Genomic DNA, 18,681 nt, shown 5'->3' with positions numbered 1-18,681 from the left:
AGAAGCTATTGATACAAAACCTTTGACTCTGTACAATTTTGATACTAACAGCTGTAAATCCATTTGGACTTGTCAACTGTTGTGAAATTTCCTAATAAAAAGATAATAACAAAAAAAAAAGAAAAATGTACCGTTTCAAGTAAAAGTGGCAAGATTTCGAGAAAAAAAAATATTTCAAGTTAGTCTGTATTAAATGAAGCTAAAGTTGAACCCAGATTACAAAAAAGTTAAGACGTTGTCTAAAACCTAAACAGACAAGACACTAAATTTAATGTTCACACAGATAAACTTTTGTTGTTTTTTCCCACACACACTATTAAATAGGCATGTTTAACACTGAAAGAAAGTTGTAATATTTTGACGAAAACTTTTGATATTAAGAGGAAAAAGTCTCACCTGCATCAGTCTGCATTAAGGTCTCAGATTCACCTGGATCCTGCACCTGCGTAGAGGCGGAGCACCTGATGATGTCACAGGCGGTGGGTGTGGCCGTGGGGGTGATGGAGGGGGCGGGGCTTAGGATGGAGGTTTGGTTCTCTAGAGTCTCCTCCAAGCTGCTGACGCTGCAAGTCCTCAAACTGTCGAGTGTCAGCGACGGAGCCACGCTGACGGACGCAAAGAAGTTATGAGCATTAAAATGATACATGGACTACTGTAAGGATGACCCTGTAATGCTGTTTTGTACTGTAACATTGTACTATGTTTTATTGGGTCTAATGATTAGTTTGTATTACTTATATTTCATTTTGAAACTCCATGGTGGATCATTTCTTTTTCTTTTTTCTATTTGCTCTTTTACATATGTCTACCTTTCCCAGTTTGTTCAAAGTTCTCAAATGTAATACGTTTAACTTTCTGTATCTTGTTTCTTGTTTTGTAAACAAAAAACCTTGATTGTGAGTGGCAGAAATACTATTGTATATTGTCTGAAAGTAAGCACTGTATGATAATGCTCTCACAAAATAAAAAGAAAAAATGATACATGGACAAGTTAAATATTACAATTTTATGATGCGTTCACACCAAATGCAAAGTGAATTTCGGCCTTGTGTTACTAGTCTGTGCAGGAGACCCAAGAGGAATTAAAAATAAAATTGATCTTGAATGAATCTCTGTGATTCAGTTTCTGTCCTGTGTCGCTGTTTGTACTTTCAGATATCTTAATTTACCGTTTCAGGTTCACCTTCAGCTGAATAAGTCATGTGATGAAAACCTAATGTTTTTTGACTTTGCTGCCTAGTAAAAGCTTTTAAATAACTAAATTAAGTAGTCTTTAATTGTTAAGAATTTTTAGGAAAAAATATGTATCCATCGCCTGAAAGTGGCCATTCTCATTCGTAAAAACAGGTCGACTAATGCTGTGGAGAGCACAATCAACAGAGGCCTTTATTTTAAAGAATTTAAAGGGCAAATAAAATGTGTTTATCCACCGCTTCTCTGACCGCTAGTCAGCTAATAATAATAATAATAATACATTAAACTAAGACACAACATCAAGCAGGAATCTATGTTGTCATAGTGTGAGTCAAGGCAACGCATTGCGTTTAAGTTTAAATATAATAAGTCCAACATAATAAAAAAATAAACACTATTCTAAAAAATCTGCAATATTTTGACTTAAATTTGAAACAATTACAACCTTTTTTTAAATAAAACAACTTTTAAATTTAAAAAATACAAAACAATTTCTTTTATCGAACAATTACATTTAAAAAAAAAAAAAAAAAATTCTGACTTGTTTGTCCAAGTATTTGGAATGATTACTAATATGTTGCGATTTATTTTGTTTTATTTATTTTGTTTTCTTATTTTATTTTATTTATTTTTCTCTGCTATATCTGTAGCCGGATGATTCTTCCTTTTAAATGTTCTCTAATGAAATGATAAATTATAAATGTATACAGCTGATATTGACACTACAGACATCTGAATGAATGATTTTTGCAGTATAACATTTGTCGGGTAAATATGAATGTAGAATTTTTTAACAGTATTGCATGTATGTATTAATTGAGTTTGTTAGTTTTTCTTGTATGTACTGTTTTTGTTTATTTTGTTTGTGTTGTTTGTATGTCATTTTCTATGTCTTTTTAGTCAGCTAATGGGGATCCATTCAATAAACAATAAACAATATTTAACCTTTGGCTGTCGACATGATTCAATAAGAATGAATATTTAAAAAGACAAAGTGGGCTGGCAGTGGGACCAGCTGTTACCTGCTCATCTGGTCCTGATGGGGGTCAGGTTTGGCGCTGTATAGGTCCAGACCGGTAGACAGCAGGGGGGCAGGAGGCTGGGGGAGGTCTGAGGAGGACAGGTTCTCCTTCTCCTCCTCCTCCTCCTGGCTGGAGGAAGTGGGAGGCTCCTGGTTTAGTTTGGCCCTGGAACTGGCTGTGGTTCCCAGGTATCCAAGCCGAGGAGGCCCCTGCTGGACTGCGGAGACCGTGCTGCTGTTGTGGGCCACCAGAGTCCCAGTGGTGACGTCTGATTGGTTAAAGAAGAAGAAGAAGAAGAAGAAGGTGAGAGAAGAAAAAAAAAAAACTGCTGACGGGTAAATATAGAACTCCAGGCGATAACATACTGGAAACGTGAAAACATACACTACCGGTCAAAAGTTTTAGAACACCCCAATGTTTCCATTTTTTATTGAAATTCAAGCAGTTCAAGTCAAATGAACAGCTTGAAAGGGTCCAAAGGTAAGTGGTGAACTGCCAGAGGTAAATAAAAAAAGGTAAGCTTAACCAAAACTGGAAAATAATGTACATTTCAGAATTATACAAGTAGGCCTTTTTCAGGGAACAAGAAATGGGTTAACAACTTAACTCTATGGAGTCTTGGGCTATTTTGTCCATTTTTGAATTATTTTTCATGTCTTTGTAAGTCATTTTGTGTCTTTTGGTGTCTTTTTTTTGTCAATTTGTGTCTTTTATGTTGGTCATTTTGTGTCTTTTTTTAGTCCTTTAGTTCAACATAAAATGTGATTTTGAATCTTTTTTTTATTTTCAAAACACTATCATGCTCAATAAAGAATTTTAAATGTTGCAAATGTGCATTCATTTCAGAGTACACTGAGACATTAAACTGCATCATTTTCAATTAAATTCTGGAAAAGTTGGTGTGTTCTAAAACTTTTGACCAGTAGTGTATATTTTGGACTTTTTCTGGACTGTGACCAGGGGGGTGGGGGCCTGGATTTGATACAGAGACAGAAGACAGTTTGACCTCCAACCACCTTGTGAGTTTTACCGCAGAAAGAAAACCCAACAACAACAACACAAACACCCAGTTGTCCACACACACACACACACACACACACCTCGCAGCATTTCTCTGCATGGGACCACAGTTTGTCGCCTGCGTGTTGGGCGACACAGGGCTTGTTGGGAAATCTCGCAGGAACTTCTACGACGAAGGACTGACTGGCTGCGTCTCGCTGTGATCACACACACATACACACACTCTTACGGAGTCCCTCAGGGTAGAATCCTGGAGCTTCTGTTCTTTTGTTCTTTCTACGTCTTCTCCAGAAGTTTGTGGTTCATACACCTCAGACCTGAGCTGTGGCTGTTCTTTAAAGTAGAACTTGAATGTATTTTTCTAATATATGCCAAATGTTCACTTGTGTACTTATTTAACTGAAATTGTAATTTCAAAATGGAAGAAATTAAAATTGTATTTTTCTGCATGGGACATGAATTATATCAATCCTTAGATCAAACGAAGACTTGTGGTACAGAAAATATCTGGCCGCGTCCTTCACCAGTCATGCTCAGCCAACAAACGCCCACTCAAAGCAGACTTCCTGTTTTCAGTCTATAATGATTTCTGCAAGTCATCAGAAAACCAGATATAAAAACAAACTAAATGACTCACCACCACTGTTGTTGTCGTGTTCTTTCTGAGCCAACTCAGTCGAGGTGACCTCGCTGCTCGACTCAGAGTTCACCTGAAAAACAAACAATTAAACTTTATTTACCAACTGTCAAGGTGTTGAGCATCACAGTGTTGCGTTTACTGTCTCTCAGGTGTGAATAAGGTGCATTTAGTGTCTCTCAAGTGTGTATCAGCTGCTTTAAGTGTCTCTCAGGTGAGCTTCAGACGTGCTTAGTTTGAAACAGGTGTGTTAATGCCATTCAGGTGTGGTCACTGTGTCTCAGGTGTGAATCAGGTGTGTTTAGCATCTCTCAGGTGTGAATCAGGTGGGCAACCCGCTCTACCAACTGAGCCTCAGCAGCCCCCTTAAGCGTCTCTCAGGTGTATATCGGGTACGTTTAGTGTCTCTCAGGTGCGTTTAGAGTCTCTCAGGTGTGTTTAGCGTCTCTCAGGTGTGTTTTTTTGTTGGGTTTCAGATGTGTTTCTTGAATTTCGGGTGTGTTTTTGTGTTTCAGGTGTGTTGGTACCGATGCGTTGCCAACAATGCTCTCCTCTGAGATCCTGGTTGAAATTGAGACAGGAGGCAGAGCTCGGCTCGGCCACGCCCTGAAAACACAGCAGGAACAGACCGTTATCTCCATGACGATGACCACCAGTTAAAACTGTAGGCAAAGAAGAAGGTCATTTTGTTCCTCAGAGTCCCTGAGGACTGTGGTTGGACTGACCTGATTCTGTCCTGGAATCGGGACAGGAAGCGCGTGGAGATACTGAGTCGAGGGTTCAGGTAGTGTTTCTCCTCCGGAGGCTGCAGAGTCCTCGGGTCTGTGTCAAACTTCTCTGAAAAAAAGCATTGTGGACAGACTGATACAGGAGGAGACAGCATTGAGGACAGATGGATGGAGGACAGAGTGATGGAGGACAGATTGATGGAGGACAGAGTGATGGAGGACAGAGTGATGGAGGACAGAGTGATGGAGGACAGATGGATGGAGGACAGATGGATGGAGGACAGATGGATGGAGGACAGAGTGATGGAGGACAGATTGATGGAGGACAGAGTGATGGAGGACAGATGGATGGAGGACAGATGGATGGAGGACAGATGGATGGAGGACAGAGTGATGGAGGACAGAGTGATGGAGGACAGAGTGATGGAGGACAGATGGATGGAGGACAGAGTGATGGAGGACAGATGCATGGAGGACAGATGGATGGAGGACAGATGCATGGAGGACAGATGCATGGAGGACAGAGTGATGGAGGACAGAGTGATGGAGGACAGATTGATGGAGGACAGAGTGATGGAGGACAGAGTGATGGAGGACAGATGGATGGAGGACAGAGTGATGGAGGACAGATGAATGGAGGACAGAGTGATGGAGGACAGATGGATGGAGGACAGATTGATGGAGGACAGATTGATGGAGGACAGAGTGATGGAGGACAGAGTGATGGAGGACAGATGGATGGAGGACAGATGGATGGAGGACAGAGTGATGGAGGACAGATGGATGGAGGACAGAGTGATGGAGGACAGAGTCATGGAGGACAGAGTGATGGAGGACAGATGGATGGAGGACAGAGTGATGGAGGACAGAGTGATGGAGGACAGAGTGATAGAGGACAGAGTGATGGAGGACAGAGTGATGGAGGACAGATTGATGGAGGACAGAGTGATGGAGGACAGAGTGATGGAGGACAGATTGATGGAGGACAGATGGATGGAGGACAGATGGATGGAGGACAGAGTGATGGAGGACAGAGTGATGGAGGACAGAGTGATGGAGGACAGATGGATGGAGGACAGATGGATGGAGGACAGAGTGATGGAGGACAGATGGATGGAGGACAGAGTGATGGAGGACAGAGTCATGGAGGACAGAGTGATGGAGGACAGAGTGATGGAGGACAGAGTGATGGAGGACAGATGGATGGAGGACAGAGTGATAGAGGACAGAGTGATGGAGGACAGAGTGATGGAGGACAGAGTGATGGAGGACAGATTGATGGAGGACAGAGTGATGGAGGACAGAGTGATGGTGGTGAGGAGAGTTTGTTACCATCAGTCAGACTTGAGGCCAGAGTGTCAAAGTGGTTCTTCAGGGAGTTTCTGTCCTCGTCGTCCTCGAGGCCCAGACTGCCCACAGAGCTGCCCTGACTGAGGGAGTCTGTATCTGATGGAGAGACGGGCTTTAATAATCTCACATAATAATATTTTATTAATAATAAAAGGGGCGTGCTGTTTTCTGACCGGCATCGTGCTGCTGCTCCAGACTTCCTGCTGAGCCTTCAGAGAGGGCCGAGTCCGGACTCAGCTGAGTGCTCCACACTGGCCCCACCCCCTGACCTCTGACCTCCAACTGGGTGAGAGACTGTGGAGGGTCAGCCACACCCTCCACGTCAAACTCCCTGAGCACACAAACACACAAGAACATATTCATTTATAAGTTTACAACTACCCATATCCCCCCAAAATTGTGACATATCTTAAACCAGTGTTTCCCCTATATGCATTTTAGGAAACATTAGTATGGGACACATTTGATACCTGATGAAGAGCCTCACCTGTCAGCGGTGGTGTTGGGGTAGAGGATGTAGCTGCTCCTGTTCTCACCTGGATTCTGCAGCACCTGAACATCACACACAGTCAGAGACAGTCAGGTGTCTCACCTGCTCACTCAGTTTACAGAGAATAGTTTCCACTAAGAGTAAACACACACATTTCCATCCTCAGAGAACATCATTTGTTTTGCAAATTAAAATATTCATATACCATCACCTTGAGGCTACACAAAACCATAACCAGTTCTTTTGGTTTACTTACCTCTACTTTGTTTTTAGTTTGGCTCATGTCCCATCCACTAACATGGAGGGGGAGGGGATTAGAACCTATACTTCCAGATGTCCATTTTATATACAGTCTGTGGTTTATTTCATCAAGACTGTCTGGTTTAACTACCTGAAAATAATGAAATCATAAATCATCACCTCCTCCTCTTCCTCCTCCTCTTCATCCTCTCCCAGCAGACTCTCCAGACTCTGAGGGTGGAAGTCCTCCTCTTCCTCTTCCTCCTCTTCCTCCTCTCTCTGCTCCTCCTCCTCCTCCTGACTCTTGGTGGGACTCGGGGAGAAGTTGGAGCAGATGGTCAGAGGGTTCAGCTGCTCCGTCCACCGGCTCCGCACCTGACGAGGCTCGGTGCCTGACGGGACGGTGGAGGAGGCTCCACCCTGGCCCTGCTGAACACACATCATACATTCAAAACATAAAATCAATCCCCTGACTGACTGATTATCTGTAGAGCAGGGGTGTCAAACTCAAATACACAATGGGCCAAAATCTAAAACTTGAATAAAATCGCGGGCCAACATTGAACAAATAAACCTTTTAATATATACCAAACATGTTTTGCTTTAACATTAAATATGGAACCAGCAACGCTTATAAACATACAATATATAACTAAATAGTGCAGACATGCAAAATCAAATTTCAAATAAAAAACACAATGTCATTAATTTATTAAATAAAAATTAAATAAAAGTCGTATGCCTCTTTTCTATTTACATCCTTCTGATTTAAATATCAAAATAAAGTTTTTCAACAGGTTAATACATTTAAAAATAAAATAACAATAATAAATCTAGCATTAGCGGTAAATGCGACGTATAATACCGGCAGGTCAGCTTTTATAGTACAATAATTATATAATAATTTGGTATTGCCTTGCGGGCCAAATAAAATTACACTGCGGGCCAAATTTGGCCCGCGGGCCAGAGTTTGACACCCTTGCTGTAGAGTGATCAGTAATGAAGAGAACAACAGTGAACTGACCAGTTTTCTGAACCACATGGGCAGCTTCCCGTTGGTCTGAAGCAGTGGAGCATCTGAAACAACAACAACATTCAAATACTGTCTGTCTGTGGTCTGTCACTCTTCCTCCTCCTCCTCCTCCTCCTCCTCCTCCTCCTCCTCCTCACCATGAGCAGAGTCCAGTCTGTCCGGTGTCCCGAGGTCTGTCTCCTCCTCCTCCTCCAGCGTCTGAGGCAGCTGAGCTGACGGCCCAGTGATGAAGGTCTCCCTCCTGAAACAACAACAGCAACACAGTGAACACCTGAAGCTTCCTGCTGCAGCAGCTCTCCTTCATCAGCCTCATCCTCACTCACCTGATGCTCTGCTGCCTCGGTGCAGCTGGCAGTTTGAGCCCACGCCTCTTCCTCATCGTCTTCGTCATTTGAGGGTCTAGACGCCACACAAACACACAACTACACAAAAAAGAACACACAATTCATTATTATTTAAGGCTTAATTCTAACACATAAGAACACAGAGAATGTTTACCTGTCTCTAAAAAAGAGTTGACTTGACTCTAATAAAAGGAGTTTACTTGAGTTTAATAAAGGAGTTTACTCGACTTTATTAAAGGAGTTTACTCAACTTTAATAAAGGAGTTTACTCGAGTTTAATAAAGGAGTTTACTCGACTTTATTAAAGGAGTTTACTCGACTTTATTAAAGGAGTTTACTCGACTTTATTAAAGGAGTTTACTCGACTTTATTAAAGGAGTTTACTGGAATATAATAACGGAGTTTACTTGACTCTAATAACAGAGTTTACTGGACTCTAATAACGGAGTTTACTGGACTCTAATAACGGAGTTTACTGGACTCTAATAACGGAGTTTACTGGACTCTAATAACGGAGTTTACTGGACTCTAATAACGGAGTTTACTGGACTCTAATAACGGAGTTTACTGGACTCTAATAACGGAGTTTACTGGACTCTAATAACGGAGTTTACTGGACTCTGATAACGGAGTTTTCTGGACTCTGATAACGGAGTTTTCTGGACTCTGATAACGGAGTTTTCTGGACTCTGATAACGGAGTTTTCTGGACTCTGATAACGGAGTTTTCTGGACTCTGATAACGGAGTTTTCTGGACTCTGATAACGGAGTTTTCTGGACTCTGATAACGGAGTTTTCTGGACTCTGATAACGGAGTTTACTGGACTCTGATAACGAAGTTTACTGGACTCTGATAACGGAGTTTACTGGACTCTGATAACGGAGTTTACTGGACTCTGATAACGGAGTTTACTGGACTCTAATAACGGAGTTTACTGGACTCTAATAACGGAGTTTACTGGACTCTAATAACGGAGTTTACTGGACTCTAATAACGGAGTTTACTGGACTCTAATAAAGGAGTTTACTGGACTCTAATAAAGGAGTTTACTGGACTCTAATAAAGGAGTTTACTGGACTCTAATAAAGGAGTTTACTTGTCTCTAATAAAGGAGTTTACTTGTCTCTAATAAAGGAGTTTACTTGTCTCTAATAAAGGAGTTTACTTGTCTCTAATAAAGGAGTTTACTTGTCTCTAATAAAGGAGTTTACTTGTCTCTAATAAAGGAGTTTACTCGACTTTATTAAAGGAGTTTACTCGACTTTATTAGAGGAGTTTACTCGACTTTATTAAAGGAGTTTACTCGACTTTATTAAAGGAGTTTACTCGACTTTATTAAAGGAGTTTACTCGACTTTATTAAAGGAGTTTACTCGACTTTATTAAAGGAGTTTACTCGAGTTTAATAAAGGAGTTTACTTGTCTCTAATAAAGGAGTTTACTTGTCTCTAATAAAGGAGTTTACTCGAGTTTAATAAAGGAGTTTACTTGTCTCTAATAAAGGAGTTTACTTGTCTCTAATAAAGGAGTTTACTCGAGTTTAATAAAGGAGTTTACTCGTCTCTAATAAAGGAGTTTACTTGTCTCTAATAAAGGAGTTTACTTGTCTCTAATAAAGGAGTTTACTTGTCTCTAATAAAGGAGTTTACTTGTCTCTAATAAAGGAGTTTACTCGACTTTATTAAAGGAGTTTACTCGACTTTATTAGAGGAGTTTACTCGACTTTATTAAAGGAGTTTACTCGACTTTATTAAAGGAGTTTACTCGACTTTATTAAAGGAGTTTACTCGACTTTATTAAAGGAGTTTACTCGACTTTATTAAAGGAGTTTACTCGAGTTTAATAAAGGAGTTTACTTGTCTCTAATAAAGGAGTTTACTTGTCTCTAATAAAGGAGTTTACTCGAGTTTAATAAAGGAGTTTACTTGTCTCTAATAAAGGAGTTTACTTGTCTCTAATAAAGGAGTTTACTCGAGTTTAATAAAGGAGTTTACTCGTCTCTAATAAAGGAGTTTACTTGTCTCTAATAAAGGAGTTTACTTGTCTCTATTAAAGGAGTTTACTTGAGTTTAATAAAGGAGTTTACTTGTCTCTATTAAAGGAGTTTACTTGAGTTTAATAAAGGAGTTTACTTGTCTCTAATAAAGGAGTTTACTCGACTTTATTAAAGGAGTTTACTTGACTCTAATAAAGGAGTTTACTTGACTCTAATAAAGGAGTTTACTTGACTCTAATAAAGGAGTTTACTTGACTCTAATAAAGGAGTTTACTTGTCTCTAATAAAGGAGTTTACTTGTCTCTAATAAAGGAGTTTACTTGTCTCTAATAAAGGAGTTTACTTGTCTCTAATAAAGGAGTTTACTTGTCTCTAATAAAGGAGTTTACTTGTCTCTATTAAAGGAGTTCACTTGAGTTTAATAGAGGAGTTTACTTGTCTCTATTAAAGGAGTTTACTTGAGTTTAATAAAGGAGTTTACTTGTCTCTATTAAAGGAGTTTACTTGAGTTTAATAAAGGAGTTTACTCAACTTTATTAAAGGAGTTTACTGGACTCTAATAAAGGAGTTTACTCGTCTCTAATGAAGGAGTTTACTCGTCTCTAATAAAGGAGTTTACTCGACTTTATTAAAGGAGTTTACTTGACTTTAATAAAGACGAGTAAACTCCTTTAATAGAGACAAGTTAACTCCTTTATTAAAGTCAAGTAAACTCCTTTAATAAAGGAGTTTACTTGACTCTAATAAAGGAGTTTACTTGTCTCTAATAGAGGACAGTTTGCCTGTACATAATGAAGCACAGTCTACCTGTCTCCGGAGACAGTGATGAGGTGGCTGCAGTCCTGACTGAACCTCATACAGGTGACGATCTCTGGGGAAACAAACTCAGCTGGTAAATCACACCTTAAGACAGAAAAAAAGGACACCCAGTGCTTTAGAAACAATTCTTGGATTTACTCACCGGAGTGTCCGAACAGGGTGGCGACACACTCTCCTGACTCGTAGTCAAAGATGGTGATGTTTTTGTCGGAGCAGCTGGTGGCAAAGAACGAGCCAGAAGGATCCATCTGAACCTGCAGCCAATCACATCACAGCAAGAGAGATGATGATGATGGTTCTTGTTATATGTATTATTTTACTTCCTCTGTATTCATGTCTTTGTGCTGCTTCAGCACCTGAACAACTTAAGACTATTCATTTAATGCTTTGAATTGAAGAGACACAAACTTATTTTGGCAGCCAGAGAGACAGATCAAAAAGGAATTCATTTTTTTTTTATTAAAGTATTTATTTAATTTTTCAACATATAGTACAGACACTTACAAACAACCGAGACAGACACCAAAAACAGACAAGAAAAAAAAAAAAAATTTTAATTAAATAAATACATTAAATTAAAATTTTAAAAAAAATTAAAAAAATTAAAAAAATGTAAAAAAAAAAAACAGGCAGTCAACCCAAAGCGAGGACAACAACATACGCTTACTGTGACAAGTCCTTAATGTATTGAACAAAATAATCCCATACTAAATGGAAATTCCCTTTAACATTGTTTTTCCTGGCAATCATATATTCAAATGATGCAGTCTCTGTCATCAGTTGGGTCCACTCTGCAAGTTTAATATTTACTTTGATTGTCTGGACTGTGATTTATCAATGTGTCCTCACCTTGAGCAGAGCTCCTTCATCGCTGGACGAGCCTTTCAAACACTTTTTCAGCTTCCCAGTTTCCACGTTGTACACCCTGAAAACACAGAAAAGTCGGTGTTCATCAGCTGATCATCCCAATTATAATTTAACTATCACGTTTTGTTTTTTTTCTTGTTTCTGACCTGACGTTTCGGTCCTGACAGGCGATGGCGACGTGCGTCCTTGATGAGTCCAGGTCCATGTCGTACAGCATGGTTTTCTCCACCACATGGTGTCTCCTGGAGAACGCCGGACCGTCTGCCGTCTGAACATACGACATCATGAACAGAGAAGTTACGGGACACAGGGATCAGCAGTTTGTATCTGAATAAAGCTTCTTTAAATCTCTAAACCCCAACTAGCCATTTCTGGGCATTTCTTTTGCACCTTTTTCTCACTGTGGCCTTGTATTTTACTTTAGAGTTTTTATATCTTTAGGGAAAAATATAAAAAATCTTTCCTGCCACATGCCATCACACTGTACAATAACAAATATTCTGGTTCATTACATACCGTCGTTATGCACTTTATGTGTTTTTATGCACACTGTTCATTGCACCGTATTTGTTTCAAGGCACCAACATTTTTATACTGCATATTCATATTTATTCTGCACTGGAATTCTACTCCTTAATACATACTCCTTCTGTAGACACTTTATTTTTATTTTTACATTACATTTTATTGTATTTTTATATTTTATTGCTTGAAGTATGCCTAGGTTGTTCTTTTTATTTAATTGTGTTGTTATTGTCTCTGTGTGTAATGCTGCTGCTACACTGTAATTTCCCAGCTTGGGATAAATAAAGTATATCTATCTATCTATCTACAAAAATCATGGCTAGAAGTGTAAACTAAAAAAAAATTATATTTTGCAGAATAACACAGTTATAATAAATCACAAGTTGTTTTTTTTTTTTTTTTTTCTTTTAAATGTTGATTAAAATGGAATTTATATATACACAACACCTGTCCAAGTTTCCATCAGGGTCACGAATGTTAGAAAAAAAATGTTTGTTCCACATATTACAAGTTTTTAACTATTTTCATTTTTACAGCCTCTCTTGTCCTCTCCTCTCTGCTCTGTGTAAACAGCCTGCAGTTCTATCGGATTTTAAGTGAATATTTGTAAAAAAAAATACCAGTAGAATACATAGTTGATTTTGAGGAAATATCACAATATTAATATTTGTTTTGGTAAATTTTTCTAATGGAAACTTTCGAAACTTAAACTCAGACAATTATACTCGTCTTTACAGTTTCTTTCTTAAGTGTATTTTTTGCGACCTCTTAAAGAATACATGCTTTTGGGGTTCAGAGGGCTAATAAAAACAGAAGTGCATTGATATCTGTTAATATTTAAGCCAACCTGCTCAGCTGTCTGGAAGTATATGCTTTTGTCGGCTCCACAGCTCACCATCCGGACCTCAGGACTCTCACCTGGAGCACAGGTAACACAGGTAACACAGGTAACACAGGGAACCATTTCTGTCTGGACACAAAAGGGCTGCACAGACTTTCTGTCAGTCTGTGTAGTGATACATTTTCTACTCTTGGATCTTTGTAAAAACAAAGTCAGTGTGAACAGGAACCTGACGAGAAAAGTATGATTTTTCCCCTGAATGAGCAACATACAGGTTTACCTGTGTGGAGCAAGGTTATAATAGTTTTGGATTTTTCATTACTTTAAGTTTTAATTTTGTTGTGAATTTTTCTTTTCAAATTCAGTTAGTTTTAGTTAGTTTTTAGAGTGAGTTTTCTAGTTTTAGTTTAGTTTTTAGTTTTTGAAAATGCTTAGTTTTAGTTTAGTTTTTATTAGTTTTAGTGTTAGTTTTAGTTTTTTTTGTAATGGGCTATGTGTTGGGTGCCAGATTCAAAGAGGTCATAATAAATTTTGCCTTTATTTCCTTTGGTTTATCATCTCAGCCCCAATAAGGTTATTAACTCTTACAGTTCTGGGTGTTTTGAATTTTGGTTCTAGTGTAAACATCCCAGTCTCAGTAAACATATTTACCATGTGTTGCATGTTCAAATAGAAACACTGAATTATGAATGAAAAAAGTTGACAAAAACGAAAACTAAGGACATTTTCACTATAATTTCAGTTAGTTTTGTAACCACACAATACAGTTTCAGTTAGTTATGTTTTTTTAAAAGCTCTAGTTTTTATTTTCATTTCAGTTAACGAAAATGTTTTTTCAATTCTAGTTTTCGTTATTTCGTTAGTTTTCGTTAACTATAATAACCTTGGCGTGGAGCATAAGAGGTTACTAACCGGTGAACTTGATAGCAGTGATGGAGGCTGAGTGGTCGTTCAGCGTCTGCTCCAGACTGTAGTTCTTGTCCAGGTTGAAGACGTGGATTAGTCGATCCCTGCTGGCCGACGCCAACAGCTTCACACCTGAAACAGCAAAGAGTCAACATGCTGGCGTTTACTTCACAAAATGAGCATCCAACCTCTCAAGCTACAACTGAAAACTTCTCATATGACTCTAAAGAAGACACAGATCCAGATTTACCTACATGTCAGTGTAGAGCAGGGGTGTCAAACTCTGGCCCGCAGTGTAATTTTATTTGGCCCGGAAGGCAATACCAAATTATTATATTATTGTACTATAAAAGCTGACCCGCTGGTATTATATGGCGCATTTACAGCTAATACTACAAATCCCACAATGCCCTGCTGTTGTTTTGGCGCGTCAATCAGGACAGGACCCAGAAACGCTCCTCTGTGACAGTCGTCATAGCAACCTCAAGCTAGAGCTGTCTCCCAGCTACCCCTTCCCAAAAATGGCGAAAAGAAAGGCAGAATTTATTAACCTGTTGAAAAAGTTTATTTTGATATTTAAATCACAAGGATGCAAATAGAAAAGAGGCATATGATTTTTATTTAATTTTTATTTAATAAATTAATGACATTGATGTGTTTTTTATTTGAAATTTTATTTTGCATGTCTGCACTATTTAGTTATATATTGTATGTTTATAAGTGTTGCTAGTTCCATATTTAATGTTAAAGCAAAACATGTTTGGTATATATTAAAAGGTTTATTTGTTCAATGTTGGCCCGCGATTTTATTCAAGTTTTAAATTTTGGCCCATTGTGTATTTGAGTTTGACACCCCTGCTTTAAACCCTCTGGCAGGATGATGGGTTAAGAGGGTCAGAGTGCAGTACTGTTCATAACCTTTGACCTGAGGTCTTACCTGTAGATGTGGGGGAGAACTCCAGACACAACACCTCCGAGTCATGAGCCTCAATCTTTACCAGCTCGTCCAGGAACTCCAGACCAAAGATACTAAACACACAGACACAGCTCATTGTAAATACGTCCAGTTAGAATGTAGTTTTGCGGTTTCACCACGTTTTTGTTGCAGCAGCAGCATGTCAGCTGATCTTTATTGTGTCTCAGTTTAAACTTTTCAGTCTCAGGATCATCCCTGATAAATGCCGTGTTTAGGACAGTAACTAGAGTCCAAGAAAATATTTATAAAGTCAAAATTGAGCACACTTTCACCTATAAGGGTGAACATTGTCTGCATATATATATTATACGAGCCATCTGTTCATCATCCACTCATCACAGAAAGCAAATCGTATTTTAAATGCAGCTGAAATGTATGGCACCATGTGTTATGAACATTATCTGGTAGTATTTTTACAGAAAAAGTGACCAATATGATGCGCTGAAGGACTGTCGGACAGCTCAAACTCCAATGATAATGCCTATTATCTAATGTTTTTTGATAAACAAAAGACTCACAGAACACACAGTGAAGAGGTGTTTGGTTCCAGAGTGGTCCAGCAGAGGGCAGCAGAGAGACAACACTCAGTACAAAGTCCTCACAGCACAGGTGTGTGTGTGTGTGTGTGTGTCAAAGTTATTATAGTTAACGAAAACTAACGAAATAACGAAAACTAGAATTGAAAAAAACATTTTCGTTAACTGAAATAAATATAAAAACGAGAGTTTTTAAAAAAATGATAACTAACTGAAACTGTATTTTGTGGTTACAAAACTAACTAAAACTAACTAAAATTATAGTGAAAATGTCCTTTTCGTTTTTGTCAACTTTTTTCATTCATAATTCAGTGTTTCTATTTGAACATGCAACACATGGTGAATATGTTTACTGAGACTGGGATGTTTACACTAGAACCAAAATTCAAAACAGTTAATAACCTTATTGGGGCTGAGATGATAAACCAAAGGAAATAAAGGAAACATTTATTATGAACTCTTTGAATCTGGCACCAACACATAGCCCATTACAAAAAAACTAAAACTAACACTAAAACTAATAAAAACTAAACTAAAACTAAGCATTTTCAAAAAATAAAAACTAAACTAAAACTAGAAAACTCACTCTAAAAACTAACTAAAACTAACTGAATTTGATAACAAAAATTCACAACGAAATTAAAACTAAAACTAATGAAAAATCCAAAACTATTATAACCTTGGTGTGTGTGTGTGTGTGTCTCACCGCAGGTTTCCACAGCGGTCTCCAGCTGCCAGGTGTTGTCCATCAGGGCTGATCCCCAGTACTCTGATCCCAGCCTTCCCATCAGCCCCGGCGGCCTCCCCTCGCTCCCCCTCAGCCTGCAGGTGCTGCGTGTCCTCCCCCACGTACAGAATCCTCAGCAGGTCCTAAAAAACACACAGGAGAGGACCTTTATCCACCTACAGTGTATTTAAGTGGACTTATACATTTAATTTCTTAATTTAAAAAAATATATATATTTCTGAGTATTTCTACATTTACACATTTCATCATTATTGGGCGGGACATACTTTCCTAAAGTTTAGACAAATTATGTAAAATTTGTTATATACCATAATGTTGCAATGTAAACATGGATTGTATTTTTTTCTCATTTAAGTTCACATTTATTTTCCTGTAAAAAAAAAATTAATGGTTACACCAACTGACACTGCGTTAGATCACGTCATTGACCCATATGGTAGAAGTACTTGTACGTTGCTTACGTTGCTGTAGAGGTTTCTGTGTGCGGTCGGGGGCTCGGTGGTCCACAGTCTGACAGTGTTATCAGAGGAGCAGGTGAGGAAGGAGGACGGAGGCAGGCAGGCCTGAGACACATCTGACAGCTCCGGGTACACCTGAACACCAAGAGGACTCACTATTATACAGTATAAGTACTGGGGATGGGAATAATTCGGGTGGCTGTGGCTCAGCTGGTAGAGCTTTCGTCCAGTAAGTGGTAGCCTCGGCCACCAGTATGAAAAAGACTATGAATGTGTGAATGAGTTAGGGCTGGGCGATATGGCCCTGAAAGAATATCACGATATTTCAGGCTATTTTTGCGATAACGATTATTCTTCACGATATTACGAAATACTTAAAAAGATATAGAAAATATGTTTTTTTTAGTCTATATTAATAAATAAAAATCTAAAATGTAGTGTTAAGTGCAAATCTCAACAGTTGCCAAATACAAAAACGTTTACTCTTGACTCTTGAGTATGAGCAAATAATAAAAATAACCATTTAGGGGTTTCGGGGGCATATTTTAATGACATTTTGTAAAGGAGAATAAAGGTTCTTGTATGTTTTATTTAAGGCATCTTATTTTGACAGTCTTCTTGTAAGTTCTGTGGTGGATTCTGTTAACACACCGTGCTCTTATTTTGAAAGCTGCATGTGTTTAGCGACCGAGAGTAAGTAGCTTTTTGTGATTAAAACAACTTTAATTGTTAGCTAATATTAACCTTACGTCACTACATCAAGAAGTAGGAATGTTGCCAATATCATGATATGCGTTTTTTTAACCATAAAAAAAATATACCGATATTATCGTGAACGATACGATATGGCACACTCCTAGAATGAGCGTAGTGCGTAATGTAAAGCGCTTTGGGTAAAAGCACTATATAAGTGCAACCCGTTTACAGTAATTAATTTATGATTGATTAATGGTCGATCGTTCAGATCTGCGGCCGTACGTCAATAAGCCAGTGAGCTGAAAATTAAGTTGGATAAAGCTACAATTTTGAATATATTGAAGTTTATATTGAACGTTTCAATAACAATTATAATAACACACAAAGTTATTCATTAACAGTATAAATTTTAGCAAAACTAGCTTACTGTATCAAACCTTGCTAGCATGAATAATTAATTGTATCCAAAACTTATTTAAACACAAATATACGATTACTGTAAAAAAAAAAAATAAATAAATAACCTCATGCCTCTTCAGGGGCTAAAGCATGAAATAATTATCAGGATCAAGTCTCTTTTCATCCTTTCAAAATAAAAGTGTCCACTATCAAAAGAGGCTTTTCATTTGGGGTCCTTTTATGGAATATATGGAGAGTGTAGATTTAAGTAATGTGAGGAATGAAGCCGACGAGGCGTAGTTAGGGGTAATCTCTTGCAGTGATCTAAAATAAAAAAATTTTGATATGCGATTTCTTTATTCTGTGTGAATTGTACATCTGCATTTGTATTTTTGAACCATGCTAAATAGTGAAATAACCTGGGCTAACTTGTGATAAGATGGAGAAACTCTTATTATTATTATTCTGGTTGTTGTTTCTTTTGTTTGTTTGTTTTTGTTTCTGGTTTTGGTTTGTTTGTATTTTATATTTGTACTTTCACCTAAGTGTTGCTCTATGTTATCTTATAAATTCCTGATTTTCAAGGAAGGACAATCTGAATGCTGGACAATAATTTAGTTGCACCTGATGTCTCCTTTGTTGTGAGAGCACTCTTATTTCAGTATATTTATGTATTTTGGAAACATTTTGAAAACTGAATAAAGATAATGTTGCCAAAAAAAGGCTTTTGCATAGTAGTGTATATATATCTTTTATTTTGCCCATGTATACATGCTGAGATTAACCGATTATTAACGATATAAACAATTGAGTTGGCAGGTTTCTTCCAAACGCCCAGCCCTAATATGTACACCAC

General features: G+C 38.2%; 1 protein-coding gene across 1 annotated transcript in view; it reads right to left on the bottom strand.

The window, feature by feature from the left end:
- wdr62 (WD repeat domain 62) overlaps positions 1 to 18,681 on the bottom strand; it is a 31,333-nt gene that overhangs the window by 3,613 nt on the left and 9,039 nt on the right. The window contains exons 10-31 of the mRNA XM_059331059.1: positions 16,734 to 16,865; positions 16,231 to 16,394; positions 14,950 to 15,041; positions 14,019 to 14,144; positions 13,113 to 13,183; positions 11,887 to 12,008; positions 11,723 to 11,798; positions 11,016 to 11,127; positions 10,862 to 10,925; positions 8,038 to 8,136; positions 7,852 to 7,955; positions 7,706 to 7,758; positions 6,862 to 7,107; positions 6,439 to 6,503; positions 6,125 to 6,282; positions 5,934 to 6,047; positions 4,599 to 4,710; positions 4,401 to 4,479; positions 3,874 to 3,946; positions 3,317 to 3,433; positions 2,217 to 2,484; positions 397 to 605 (exon numbers count right to left, since the gene is read on the bottom strand). Of these exons, the coding sequence (XP_059187042.1) occupies positions 397 to 605; positions 2,217 to 2,484; positions 3,317 to 3,433; positions 3,874 to 3,946; positions 4,401 to 4,479; positions 4,599 to 4,710; positions 5,934 to 6,047; positions 6,125 to 6,282; positions 6,439 to 6,503; positions 6,862 to 7,107; positions 7,706 to 7,758; positions 7,852 to 7,955; positions 8,038 to 8,136; positions 10,862 to 10,925; positions 11,016 to 11,127; positions 11,723 to 11,798; positions 11,887 to 12,008; positions 13,113 to 13,183; positions 14,019 to 14,144; positions 14,950 to 15,041; positions 16,231 to 16,394; positions 16,734 to 16,865 (2,656 nt within the window). The remainder of the gene's footprint in view (positions 1 to 396; positions 606 to 2,216; positions 2,485 to 3,316; positions 3,434 to 3,873; positions 3,947 to 4,400; positions 4,480 to 4,598; positions 4,711 to 5,933; positions 6,048 to 6,124; positions 6,283 to 6,438; positions 6,504 to 6,861; positions 7,108 to 7,705; positions 7,759 to 7,851; positions 7,956 to 8,037; positions 8,137 to 10,861; positions 10,926 to 11,015; positions 11,128 to 11,722; positions 11,799 to 11,886; positions 12,009 to 13,112; positions 13,184 to 14,018; positions 14,145 to 14,949; positions 15,042 to 16,230; positions 16,395 to 16,733; positions 16,866 to 18,681) is intronic.

The sequence above is a fragment of the Centropristis striata genome, chromosome 4 (assembly GCF_030273125.1).
Source record: "Centropristis striata isolate RG_2023a ecotype Rhode Island chromosome 4, C.striata_1.0, whole genome shotgun sequence".
In the NCBI taxonomy this organism is placed as follows: Eukaryota; Metazoa; Chordata; class Actinopteri; order Perciformes; family Serranidae; genus Centropristis; species Centropristis striata.
The sequence above is the reverse complement of the archived record's forward strand: the minus strand, read 5'-3'. Positions and strand labels throughout refer to the sequence as shown.